Source organism: Dreissena polymorpha, chromosome 7, assembly GCF_020536995.1.
Source record: "Dreissena polymorpha isolate Duluth1 chromosome 7, UMN_Dpol_1.0, whole genome shotgun sequence".
Classification (NCBI taxonomy): domain Eukaryota; kingdom Metazoa; phylum Mollusca; class Bivalvia; order Myida; family Dreissenidae; genus Dreissena; species Dreissena polymorpha.
The window spans coordinates 3,889,390-3,902,439 of NC_068361.1; the positions used below are offsets into that span (position 1 = coordinate 3,889,390).

The window sequence follows — 13,050 nt, forward strand, 5'->3', positions numbered from 1 at the left end:
CAGTCTCAAAAAATTTTTTTTTTTATAATTGTAACCCCTTTGTTTCTGATATAAGTAGGCAAGAGCATCTTTGGTATATATCTTTGGTTTTGGCCAGAAACACCAAATTCATATTTCAGTAAATTTAACCAATGCAACATCACTTTGTACACTTTATACATAACTAGATTTATTATTTCCTTCGGTTAGTTTTACACCAACATTTGCTTATACCTTTCATAATGGTAGCTGGACATCTTTTTTTACTGATTATGAATCTGAAATCAATCAATAATAATTATCAATTGTATTTTACCACAACAATATAGATAAATTGAAACATGAGACTTAAACATGTGCCCTCCACGTACTGGAAAGCAAGACAATCGATCCCGGTGAACCTTTTTTGGTGCAAGCATGCCATCATTTTCAATATCAATTCTGGGACATGTAACTTTTATAAATGGAAGATTATTGTAAATAAATTCTTCTCACGATGCAGGGTTCGACACTAAGGCACGTCCGACAGACAGTGTGTAAAATTACTCTCGTGTCCGTTATTTACATCAGAACAAAACTAGTGTATATAAATAAATGCGGAGCATTCACATGATTCATCGCTATTTTTAGCCGCGTAGGAGAGCTTCCTGCAGAAATTGCTTGTTTCCATTGGTCAAGTTGTCATGCATATTAATGATTTTCTGCAGTGTTGTAAAACTTAACAGCATGTTTTTAAGACTTGGTATCGTCAATGTATTGTAAACATTTTTGCGTGGCAGACAAGACAAAGTAATATCAAGAATGGCTTTGATCAAGTTTTGATTTTCGTTCGACAAATCAGTTAATAAAAAAGAATCCGCGGTAAAACTGACAGGAAACGTAAATATGAAAAAAACGAAAGCGTCAATTTTATCCTTAATGGAAAATGGAGTCAGTTTCCATGGCTTGAATTTGACGAAGAAAAGCAAAACAATTTTTTTTATTTTATTGTTTCCTCTATGCATCAAAATAAAGTTATGGTGTTCACTGATTATTTACTGATAAACCCTTATTAAATAGTTTCATGACACAAGTGTGTTTATTTGCTATGTCATTTATGGTCTAGTAGACATCAGATTCGGGCTAGTACAGTTTAAGAGGAGCTGGTCCGATGGTCTTTCTGTAAAAAAAAGTTAATGTCGAACCCTGCAATGGCTTGTTCTAGCTTATCATTAAAAACCATGTGCGGTGCCACGAATTTCAGTGACACGGAAAATAAATACAGTGTTTATAATCAGTGTTGTGCGGTGCATCGATATTTATGTAAGTGATGCATGTTTTCACCAAACAATAAGGCCTTTAACAGATATTGAAACAAACAGGTTCCTATGGCATGTTCTTTTTACATAAACAATGATTTAAGTCTGTTACATCAGGTCTGACACATGGACAATCATCTCATTTTTCTCACAAGTACGAATGGTGTCGAGCGCCACACGACTTTTTGTAAACACTATTTCAAAGTCATCCTAATATTTCACGACTGGTCAACTTTTAAATAGACAACATATTGGTTCAGAAATTCGGTGGAGTGCTTCGCTAGTGGCAATCATTTTGCAGTGTCTTATAATAAAACATTTTGTCACCCACTTACCTGATATTGCTTCATCCTCCATGTTTCTTTTGGTCAGAAGGATACGGTGCTCTTGTAAGAAGTATAAAATGTTGACAGTGAGCAGAATAGTTGTGGTATTCCCCTTATCGCTGTTCTATTGAAAAATTAGCGGCATATAACACATTTGATAAAGCTACTATTAATCCATTAACAAATTACTTACTTGTGAGTACAGCGTTATAGATAATTTTTTACCGATGGGGGTAAATACCCCCACTTTTCAAAGCATGGGGGTAAATGGTCAAATTTTGCCTTGCTTGAAGGGTAATTTGCTAAAAGTAAAACAAGAATATAGCCGGGTACAGACACACTACTTTAATCATGTTAAACACGTTAAACCATTATCTATGTGTATTCCTTATTAGTAGTAGGTGTCTTAAAGTGTTTTTATGTTTTTTTAGCTGTCCTTGGTTTATAGGCTTCCACCACCGAGAGCCATGGAAATCATTTTTTGCCAACTTTCAACAGTCGTTTTATTAGTGTTTAAGTGTGTCCATTTTGATTTGAAAACAGAGGAAATTAAATCAGTATTGGCAGAACAATGTTTTTACTCAATACAACTTTTGAAAACAATCAATTTTATTTTGAAAAGTATTTTTTTTTTGTTAAGAAGAAGCAATGCTGACCTCTTCATGTAATTTAAGAAACACATAAGTACTTGACTGTCTGTTTAAAAAATCAATACTGAATTTACCATGCGTCTAGATGATTCAGAGTATGCATACCGACTGGCTAACTATTTCTACAATCCAGCGAATAAATTAGCTCTAATTTTTAAAATAACTAGTCTCATATTTTGGCGAAAGACAATCAGCTGTTTATATTTTTTGTTTACTTTGTACGCAGAGAATTTACATCATTTGGGTAACTCCAGATTGGCTTGCTTAAATGTACGCACGGAAATGATGAATTGAGCGTATCTTGCTATTTCTAATGCGTAAATTACGCTGATACGCAGCTTATCTAGAATGCTGTAGTTACGTAATTTAAAAATCATAGCATCACCCTGGAATAAACATGACCTACTTTCCAATGAATACCGGAAATAATGAGAATGATTGTCGTAATAGTCATGGATAACCATCAAATACATTACAACTTCTAAAAATTGAAAAACATTAACCTTCCAGCACTTCATAAAGGTTTTTTGTTAAGGGGACGATACTATGAGGAGGGACGATACATGAAAGTAAGGGATAGAATGATGAATACACATGCGGTGTTGCGGATAGTCTGGTTGATAATTTTTCACATTGTACTCACCAGAATTGGACCTAGAAAGACTATAAAAAAGAAGAACAATAAACTAGGGGGAGGGGACACTGCCCTCTATTTGCTTTATCATACGGCCTCAGACTCTTGGCTTAATTTTTCGGATTTCAAATTTGGGACAATTGGCACCTAAAATAATTTACAGAATGGACATAAACCTTTGCATCTTGACTGCATATTAGGTATTGATTGACGAGTACCTTCATACATAAATAGTATAATCGTATTGTGTCATTGAAATATTATAATAACTTTTCCAGTTAATTGGGATAAACTGTTATTTGCAATCTGTATCAATTACACCCTACCTGCAATAAAAACTATCCAAGAACTGTCAAAAATATAAACTTTTAAAAACTTGTGATAAACAGTTTGGGCTAGTAAACTTTGGTCCGGGCTAGTGAAAAAATCCATCTGGTAGCCCAAAAGGGCTAGTGATTTCAAAACTGAAATTTGCACACTGCTTTTTGTCCCCTACCGGTTACTGGAGGGGACTTATGGTTTTCGCTCTGTGTGTCGGTCCGTCAGTCTGTCACACTTTTCTGGATCCTGCGATAACTTTGAAAGTTCTTCATATTTTTTCATGAAACTTGAAACATGGACAGATGGCAATATGGACATTATGCACATCATTTAATTTTGTCCCTACGTCAAGAATTCTGGTCGCTATGGCAACAAATAGACAAGAAATACTGCTGAAAATGGTGGACCCTGAACACTTTTCTGAATCCTGCGATAACTTTAAAAGTTCTTAATATTTTTTCATGAAACTTGCAACAAGTATAGATGGCAATATGGACATTATGCACATCATTTCATTGTGTTCTCATGTAAAAAATTGTGGTTGCTATGGCAACCAAAAAAAATATTCTGAAAATGGTGGAATTTGTGATAATGGTGGAGCCGGTAGGGGACCATATTGCTTGACAGTAGCCTTGTTAACCTTACTTCCTGATTAGAACAGTGGTTAAAATTCAGAAGTTTTTATGTATGTAGTCAGTACTGGTGTTACATGTAGCTATATGGAAATAAATATCATCCAATTACCGTGAATCAAGCGGTTAATCCAATTATCGTGAATCAAGCGGTTAAGGAAACATGCAAAAAAAAAATCTGAATTAATTCAAACAATGCTGCAATAAACGATGTACCTTTAAAGATTTATTTCATTCCTGTTAAATCCATGTTAAAATTGTTTATTTACAGCGTGTTTGACCACGCAAAGCCAATAGTATTTGTTCCATACACGCCCACAAATTACATTACTACATGCGTTATTAACCTTGCGTTGAGACGTCACATTAAAAAAGAGAGAGACAGAGTACTCGATTACAATAAGCATTAGGTCAACAAAACCTTCGAAAATTCGATTCACTGAACATATTTATAGAACCTGAAAGAGAATTTTTTTTTATAACTAATAATGACAATTTAACAAGTTTCTGTTTGATCGGTCGATCTTCTTTTGAGCAACATTGACAAGAAAAAGTGTACATGAATTGCACACAAAGAAAACGTTCGCAATTTGTTAAAAACATTTCCGCATATATGTTTATATGAAAAGATTTGATTAAATTGGCATCAAATCATGACAGGGTTTACCCACTGAACATGTGTATATTGCTCCATGCAACATTTTCTGAAAATCATGAAAAAGTAAAAGAATTCTCTTGAAAATAAAGCAAATACATGAAAGTGTTGTGTTTACACTAGCGCAGTGGTCTTCAATTTTATGTGCAATTTAAATGAAGAGTACGGAATAGTAGGCATAAATTTGGATTATTATACCCCCACAAATGAAGTTTAGGGGGGTATATAGGAGTGAACTTGTCTGTCGGTCTGTCGGTCGGTCTGTCGGTCCATATTAAGTGTCCGCTCTCTAATTCAAGTAGTTTTCATCCGATCTTCACCAAACTTGGTCAGAAGTTGTATATACATGATGTCTAGGCCAAGTTCGAACATGGGCCTTGCCGGGTCAAAAACTAGGTCACGGGGTCACTTAGTGCGTTTTAAACATTCAGCATGTTGTCCACTCTCTAATTCAAGTAGTTTTCATCCGATCTTCACCAAACTTGGTCAGAAGTTGTATCTAGATGATCTTAAGGCCAAGTTCGAACATGGGCCTTGCCGGGTCAAAAACTAGGTCACGGTGTCACTTGGTGCATTTTTAGCTCATCTATTTTTTGTAAAAAAATTATGAGCTATTGTCATCACCTTGGCGTCGGCGTTGGCGTCCGGTTAAGTTTTGCGTTTAGGTCCACTTTTCTCAGAAAGTATTAATGCTATTGCATTCAAACTTGGTACACTTACTTACTATCATGAGGGGACTGGGCAGGCAAAGTTAGATAACTCTGGCGTGCATTTTGACAAAAATTATGTGCCCTTTTTATACTTAGAAAATTGAAAATTTTGGTTAAGCTTTGCGTTTAGATCCACTTTTCTCAGTGAGAATCAATGCTATTGCATTCAAACTTGTTACACTTACTTACCGTAAAAAGTTGTGTATAAGGCGCACTTTTTTACCCCAAAATTTCATTTTAAAAACTTGATGCGCGTTATGCACAACTACAGCCATGCCAAGACATTTTTTCCCTGTCAGTTACCCAGTTGCGGTAATTCGTATCATTCTGTTTCCCGGTGTTTAAACTGTAACTATGTTAATAATAGTGTTATATTTACGATCTGAATAAGATGGACAAACATTATAAAGTTAACATAAATATTTTCTATCTTTTTCAGGTACGTACAGAGCATTGAAATCGAATAAATTTGAAGAAGAGAATGAAAAACAAGGAAGCCATTTTTTTTTAAATGTTATTGTTTTCCCACAATATTATAACCTACTGTACTAGGGTTACACAATTTATTTGGGGACACTTGTCGATTTACAATAGTATGTCGGCAAGGTCTTTCCCGATATATTTATGATTAAATTTCTTGCTTTTCAAATGTGTTAATAAAATTGATGTTGTGTCTGTTTACACGTTTTCATATGTCTTGTCAAGATTGAGGATGTGGTTATCGAGCAATTTGCGTCACCTGTCAAGTTTTGTGTAGCTGGGCTATTATCAAAACATGCGAACCGGCAAACGGCTTCACACTTCCATTGTTTGTTTATCGCCCATAATGTCGTAATGGTGTTGAGAAGTTTGAGTCGTTAAAGTCTCCTGTCAATTATAGACACTCGAAAAGACACATGATATCAGCAATGTAAATAAACGCGCGGTTGTGAATAAGTCAAGCATGAATAACCACGTGACATTACCAATCGATAATGTCAGTTTCTTAGTTATAACTAATCCATCCGTTATGTGTACTCCTCCACAATAAAATCGTGGACAGTTACTTAGGAGGCATATGATGAAAACCTTGATGGTATCCTCGTGGAAAGTGTGCATTTCATGCATAATTCATTTAAATCCAAACATTTATTTTTACGCATAATATGATTTAAAAAAAACACACAAACTAGTTATATCGTTATCGTCTTTAAAATAATTAATAATTGAAGCAATAAAAGAACACAGAAGATCGGCAATGTAAATATAACGATTTTCAGTTAGCCTGTGGTACGGAATTTTTGCCCCGATTTTTTTGCTTCAAAAACTTTTTTTTCCTATATTTTAGCTTAAAAAAGTAGATGCGCGTTATACATAAATGCGCGTTATACACAGCGTTTTACGGTACTATCATGAGGGGACTGGGCAGGCAAAGTTAGATAACTCTGGCTTGCATTTTGACAGAATTATGTGCCCTTTTTATACTTAGAAAATTGAAAATTTTGGTTAAGTTTTGTGTTTAGGTCCATTTTATTCCTTAAGCATCAAAGCTATTGCTTTCATACTTGCAACACTTACTAACTTTCATAAGGGGACTGTGCAGGCAAAGTAATGTAACTCTGACTGGCATTTTGACAGAATTATGTGCCCTTTTTATACTTAGAAAATTGAAAATTTGATTAAGTTTTGTGTTTAGGTCCACTTTATTCCTACAGTATCAAAGCTATTGCTTTCATACTTGCAACACTTATTAACTATCATAAGGGGACCGTGCAAGCAAAGTTATGTAACTCTGACTGGCATTTGGACGGAATTATGGGCCCTTTATACTTAGAAAATTGAAAATTTGGTTAAGATTTATGTTTTGGTCCACTTTACCCCTAAAGTATCATAGATATTGCTTTCATACTTGGAACACCTAAAAAACTATCATAAGGGTACAGTAAAAGGACAAGTTGCATAACTCTGGTTGTCATTGTTACGGAATTATGGCCCTTTTTTGACTTAGTAACTTTTAATATATGGTTAAATTTTGTGTTTCGATCCACTTTACTTCTTAAGTATCAAGGCTATTGCTTTCAAACTTCAAATACTTTCATGCTATCATGAGGTTACTGTACCTGGCAAGTTGAATTTTACCTTGACCTTTGAATGACCTTGACTCTCAAGGTCAAATTATTAAATTTTGCTAAAATTGCCATAACTTCTTTATTTATGATTAGATTTGATTGATACTTTGACGAAACTACTCTTACCTGACATACAACAATAGACTCCACCCAAACCGTCCCCCGTGCCCTCCCCCCCCTCCCCCCACCTCCCCCCCCCCCTATTTTTTTTTTATTTTTAAGATCATCTCACAAATGACCACCACACTCTCACACTATACCCCCACCCCACCCCACCCCCCCCCCCCAATTTTTTTTTTTTTTTTTTTTTAAGATCATCTCACAAATTACCACCACACCCTCACACTATACCCCACCCCACCCCCCCAATTTTTTTTTTTTTAAACGGTTATGTTTGAAATACCGTCCAACCATCGCTTTTTGGGAAGATAATGTAATAACTGTCCACAACCCCACACTAACACCCCTCTTCACTCCACCCCTCCCTCCTTTGTGATTGAAAATGAGAGTCCCTTCACCTTTAAAAAGAAAATAGATGAGCGGTCTGCACCCGCAAGGCGGTGCTCTTGTTTAACATTCAGCATGATGTCCTCTCTCTTATTCAAGTAGTTTTCATCCGATCTTCACAAAACTTGGTCAGAAGTTTTATCTAGATGATCTGAAGGCGAAGTTGGAACATGGGCCATGCCAGATCAAAAACTAGGTCACAGGGTCACTTAGTATGTTTTACACATTGAGCATGGTGTCCGCTCTCTATTTCAAGTAGTTTAAATCTGATCTTCACCACACATGGTCAGAAGTTGTAACTAGATGATGTGTAGGTCAAGTTCAAACATGGGCCATGCCGGGTCAAAAACTAGGTCAGGGGGGCAATTAGTGAGTATTAAACCTCACCATGTTGTCCGCTCTCTAATTCAAGTAGTTTTCATCCAATCTTCACCAAACTAGGTAAGAAGTTGCATCTACATGTTGTCTAGGTCAAGTTTGAATATGGGTCATGCCGGGTAAAAAACTAGGTCACGGGGTATCTCAGTGCGTTTTAAACCTCACCATGTTGTCCGCTCTCTAATTCAAGTAGTTTTCATCCAATCCTCACCAAACTTGGTCACAAGTTTTATCTAAATGATCTCTAGGACAAGTTTGAACATGGGCCATTCCGGGCCTAAAACTAGGTCACGGGGTCACATTTTTTAACATTCAGCATGGTGTCCGCTCTCTAATTCAAGTAGTTTACTTCCGATCTTCACCAAACGTGGTCAGAAGTTTTATGGAGATGATCTTAAGGCCAAGTTAGAACATGGGCCTGTCTGGGTCAAAAACTAGGTCAAGGGGTCACTTAGTGCGTTTTAAAAATTGAGCATGGTGTTCGCTGTTTTTTGTGAAGACGACATGCAAAATATAATGTGTCAATGCGGCATGTGGGGTATTTGTCCCGTCTGTGACAAGCTCTAGTTTCATTTTAAGTAAGATTTTAAAATGCAATTATACTGTTTTTTTTCTTATTTAAGTCATGTCTGTATTTATGTTTTGATGCTTGATTAATGGGACGCTTACTTTTCTAAAGCCATAAAGGTGGAAGTCCCGGTTTAAACTTTAAATTAGTGTTTGACATATATTGTTCCACAAGGTTTTAACCCTTTCCCATTCAGAAGCATAGTGAAAATGTTCCAACAGCATAAAACCAGAACAGCCTGCGAGTAATTGGCTGTCTGTTCATGATTTTTGCTGTTTGCTGCTCATCAGTGTCTAAGGATTTGAAATGAAGCCTTTTCAACTTGAATCCATTAAGAAAGATCTTTAATTAAATTTTATGTTCTCAGGGACTTCAAATGTGTAAAATATCATTGTGTATCTAAGTGGACAAGGGTTAATGAATTGTTTTATTCTGTTTTCCAGAAGCCAGTATGGGGTTGGAAGATCTAATGAGCATGGACACAAATATGAGCTCAGAGAATGACTTTATGAATGATCTACGACCATCAGACTTTCAGGTACATAAAATATGGTGAACTTACAGCATGTGAAGTTTATTAAAGGGGCCTTTTCACAGATTTTGGCATTTTTTTAACTTATTCGTTAAATGCTTTATATCGATAAATGTAAACATTGGATCGTAAAAGCTCCAGTAAAAAATCAAGAATAAAATTAAAAAAAGGAAAAGAACATTGCTTGGACCAGGTTTCGAACCAGTGATCCCTGGAGTCCTGTCAGAATCCTGAAGTAAAAACGCTTTAGCCTACTGAGCTATTCCGCCGAGTACACATGCTAAATGTATTTTATACCTTATATAAGCAATCTTCGTAGTTTCACAAAATTTAACGACAAAAACAGAACTCTCCAAATTATTCAATCGTTTCGCGTTGCAACGCTTTATAATTTTTAGGTTTTAAAATCGTCAAAAGATGCATATAATGGCTCTATTAGACCATGGTAAATGTTCAGTATTACTGTTTCCTCACAAATATCATAACTAAAACGAAAATGTGCGAATCTGAAACAACTTTTTTCAATTTTGTCAATTTACCAAAGCACGAAAAGATCCCTTTAATTATTATGCCCCCCTTCGAAGAAGAGGGGGTATATTGCTTTGCTCATGTCTGTCGGTCGGTTGGTCGGTCGGTATGTCGGTCCGTCCACCAGGTGGTTTTCGGATGATAACTCAAGAACGCTTGGGGCTAGGATCATGAAACTTCATAGGTACATTGATCATGACTCGCAGATGACCCCTATTGATTTTTAGGTCAAAGGTCAAGGTCACGGTGACCCAAAATAGTAAAATGGTTTCCAGATGATAACTCAAGAATGCATACGCTTAGGATCATGAAACTTCATGGGTAGATTGATCATGACTCGCATATGACCCCTATTGATTTTGAGGTCACTAGGTCAAAGGTCAAGGTCACGGTGACCCAAAATAGTAAAATGGTTTCCGGATGATAACTCAAGAACGCATACACCTAGGATCATGAAATTTCATGGGTAGATTGATCATGACTCGCAGATGACCCCTATCAATTTTGAGGTCACTAGGTCAAAGGTCAAGGTCACGGTGACCTGAAATAGTAAAATGGTTTCCAGATGATAACTCAAGAACGCATACGCCAAGGATCATGAAACTTCATCGGTAGATTGATCATGACTCGGAGATGATCCCTATCAATTTTGAGGTCACTAGGTCAAAGGTCAAGGTCACGGTGACCCGAAAGAGTAAAATGGTTTCCGGATGATAACTCAAGAACGCATACGCCTAGGATCATGAAACTTCATGGGTAGATTGATCATGACTTGCAGATGACCCCTATTGTTTTTGAGGTCACTAGGTCAAAGGTAAAGGTCACGGTGACCCGAAATAGTAAAATGGTTTTCGGATGATAACTCAAGAACGCATACGCCTAGGATCATGAAACTTCATAGGTAGATTGATCATGACTCGCAGATGACCCCTATTGATTTTGAGGTCACAAGGTCAAAGGTCAAGGTCACGGTGACCCGAAATAGTAAAATGATTTTCGGATGATAACTCAAAAACGCTTCTGCCTAGGATCATGACACTTCATTGGTACATTGATTGTGACTCGCAGATGACCCCTATTGATTTTCAGGTCACTAGGTCAAAGGTCAAGGTCACAGTGACAAAAATCTTACTCACACAATGGCTGCCACTACAATGGACAGCCCATATGGGGGGCATGCATGTTTTACAAACAGCCCTTGTTCATTGATTTATTTAACAGTTACCTTGCCAGAGATGGGTTATCCGTCGATATTGTAATGGTTGCTATTTTTTCATGTAATGGTTTGCTTCTATTTTTAGCTCTACTATTATATATGAAATATATATAGTGGAGCTATCCTACTCACCCCAGCGTCGGCGTCTGCCTCTGCGTTAAAATGCAAATGTTAAAGTTTTCGTACTACCCCAATTATTAGCTCGACTATTATATATGAAATATATTTAGTGGAGCTATCCTACTCACCCCGGCCTGCTTCTGCGTGCAAATGTTAAAGTTTTTAGTACTACCCCAAATATTTTCCTTGTCCCTTGACATATTGCTTTCATATTTTGCATACTTGTTTACCAACATGACCCAACCTATAAACAAGAGCAGACAACTCTATCAAGCATTTTGTCATAATTATGGCCCCTTTTCCACTTAGAATATGCAGCAAATGTTAAAGTTTTCGTACTACCCCATTTATTTTCATTGTCCCTTGACATATTGCTTTTATATTTTGCATACTTGTTTACCAACATCACCCCAACCTATAAACAAGAGAAGACAACTCTATCAAGCATTTTGTCATAATTATTTCCCCTTTTATACTTAGAATATGCATATTATTGATAAATCTATGTTAAAGTTTGCGTACTACCCCAAATATTTCCTATATCCTTTGACATATTGCTTTTATATTTTGCATACTTGTTTACCAACATGACCCCAACCTATAAACAAGAGCAGACCACTGTATCAAGCATTTTTACATAATAATGGCCCCTTTTACACTTAGATAATTGAACATTTTGCTTAAATTGCCATAACTTCTTTATTTATGATCATATTTTATTAATACTTTGACAAAACAACACTTACCTGAATACCACAATGGATTCCACCCAAACAATACCCCACGCCCCTACCCAGAATCCCTTCATCCCCCCCAACCCCCCCCCCCCCCCAATTTTTTTTTTTAAGCATCATCTTATAAATTACCCCACCTCACATTATACCCCCCCCCCTCTCACCCCCCTACCCCCCCCCAAAAAAAAAATAATATTTTTTTAAAACATCTGATAAATAACCACACCCCACATTATACCCCCTTCTCACCCCTAAATTTTTTTTCTCCTTTTTTTATTTTTGAAAGATCGTCTAATAAATGACCAAACCCCACATTATACCTCTCTCAACCCCCCCCCCCCAAATTTTTTTTTTTCCTTTTTTTATTTTTGAAAGATCATCTAATAAATGATTGAATACGAACAATTTCCCCATGATGGCTTATGTTATAATGTCCAGCACTTGAATAGTCGAGCGCGCTGTCCTCTGACAGCTCTTGTTAGCTCACCTGAGCACGGTGAGCTTTTGTGATCGACTTTTGTCCGTCGTGCGCCGTCAACATTTGCCTTGTCAACTCTCTAGAGGCCACATTTATTGTCCAATCTTCATGAAATATGATAAGAAAATTGGTCTCAATGATATCTTGGATGAGTTCGAAAATGGTTACTTTACTTGAAAAACATGGCTGCAAAGGGGCGGGGCATTTTTCCTTAAATGGCTATAGTAAAATCTTGTTAACACTCTAGAGACCACATTTATTGCCAAATCTTCATGAAATTTAGTCAGACGATTTATCTCAATAATATCTTGGACGGGTTCGAAAATGATGCTGGTTGGTTGAAAAACATGGCCGCCAGGGAGCGGGGCATTTTTCCTTATATGGCTATAGTAAAACCTTGTTAACACTCTATATAGGCCACATTTATTTTCCGATCTTCATGAAACTTGCTCAGATGATTAGTCCCAATGATATCTTGGATGAGTTTGAAAATGGTAACCTTTGCTTGAAAAACATGGCTGCCAAGGGATGGGGCATTTTTCCTTACATGGCTAAATATGGCTATAGTAAAATCTTGTTAACACTCTAGAGGCCACATTTATTGTCCGATCTTCATGAAACTTGGTCAGAACAATTCATCTCAATGATATCTTGGACGAGTTCGAAAATGATGCCG

General features: G+C 36.6%; 1 protein-coding gene across 6 annotated transcripts in view; it reads left to right on the forward strand.

Annotated features, from left to right (window-relative positions):
• Positions 1-13,050, forward strand: part of LOC127840119 (cyclic AMP-dependent transcription factor ATF-6 alpha-like) — a 99,469-nt gene that overhangs the window by 19,275 nt on the left and 67,144 nt on the right. For all 6 annotated transcript variants that reach the window (XR_008030422.1, XR_008030421.1, XM_052368581.1 and 3 more), the window contains exon 2: positions 9,210-9,304. Coding sequence is in view for 4 of the 6 variants with exons in the window: in XM_052368581.1 (XP_052224541.1) it covers positions 9,210-9,304 (95 nt within the window). In the remaining 2 variants the exon portion in view is untranslated. The remainder of the gene's footprint in view (positions 1-9,209; positions 9,305-13,050) is intronic.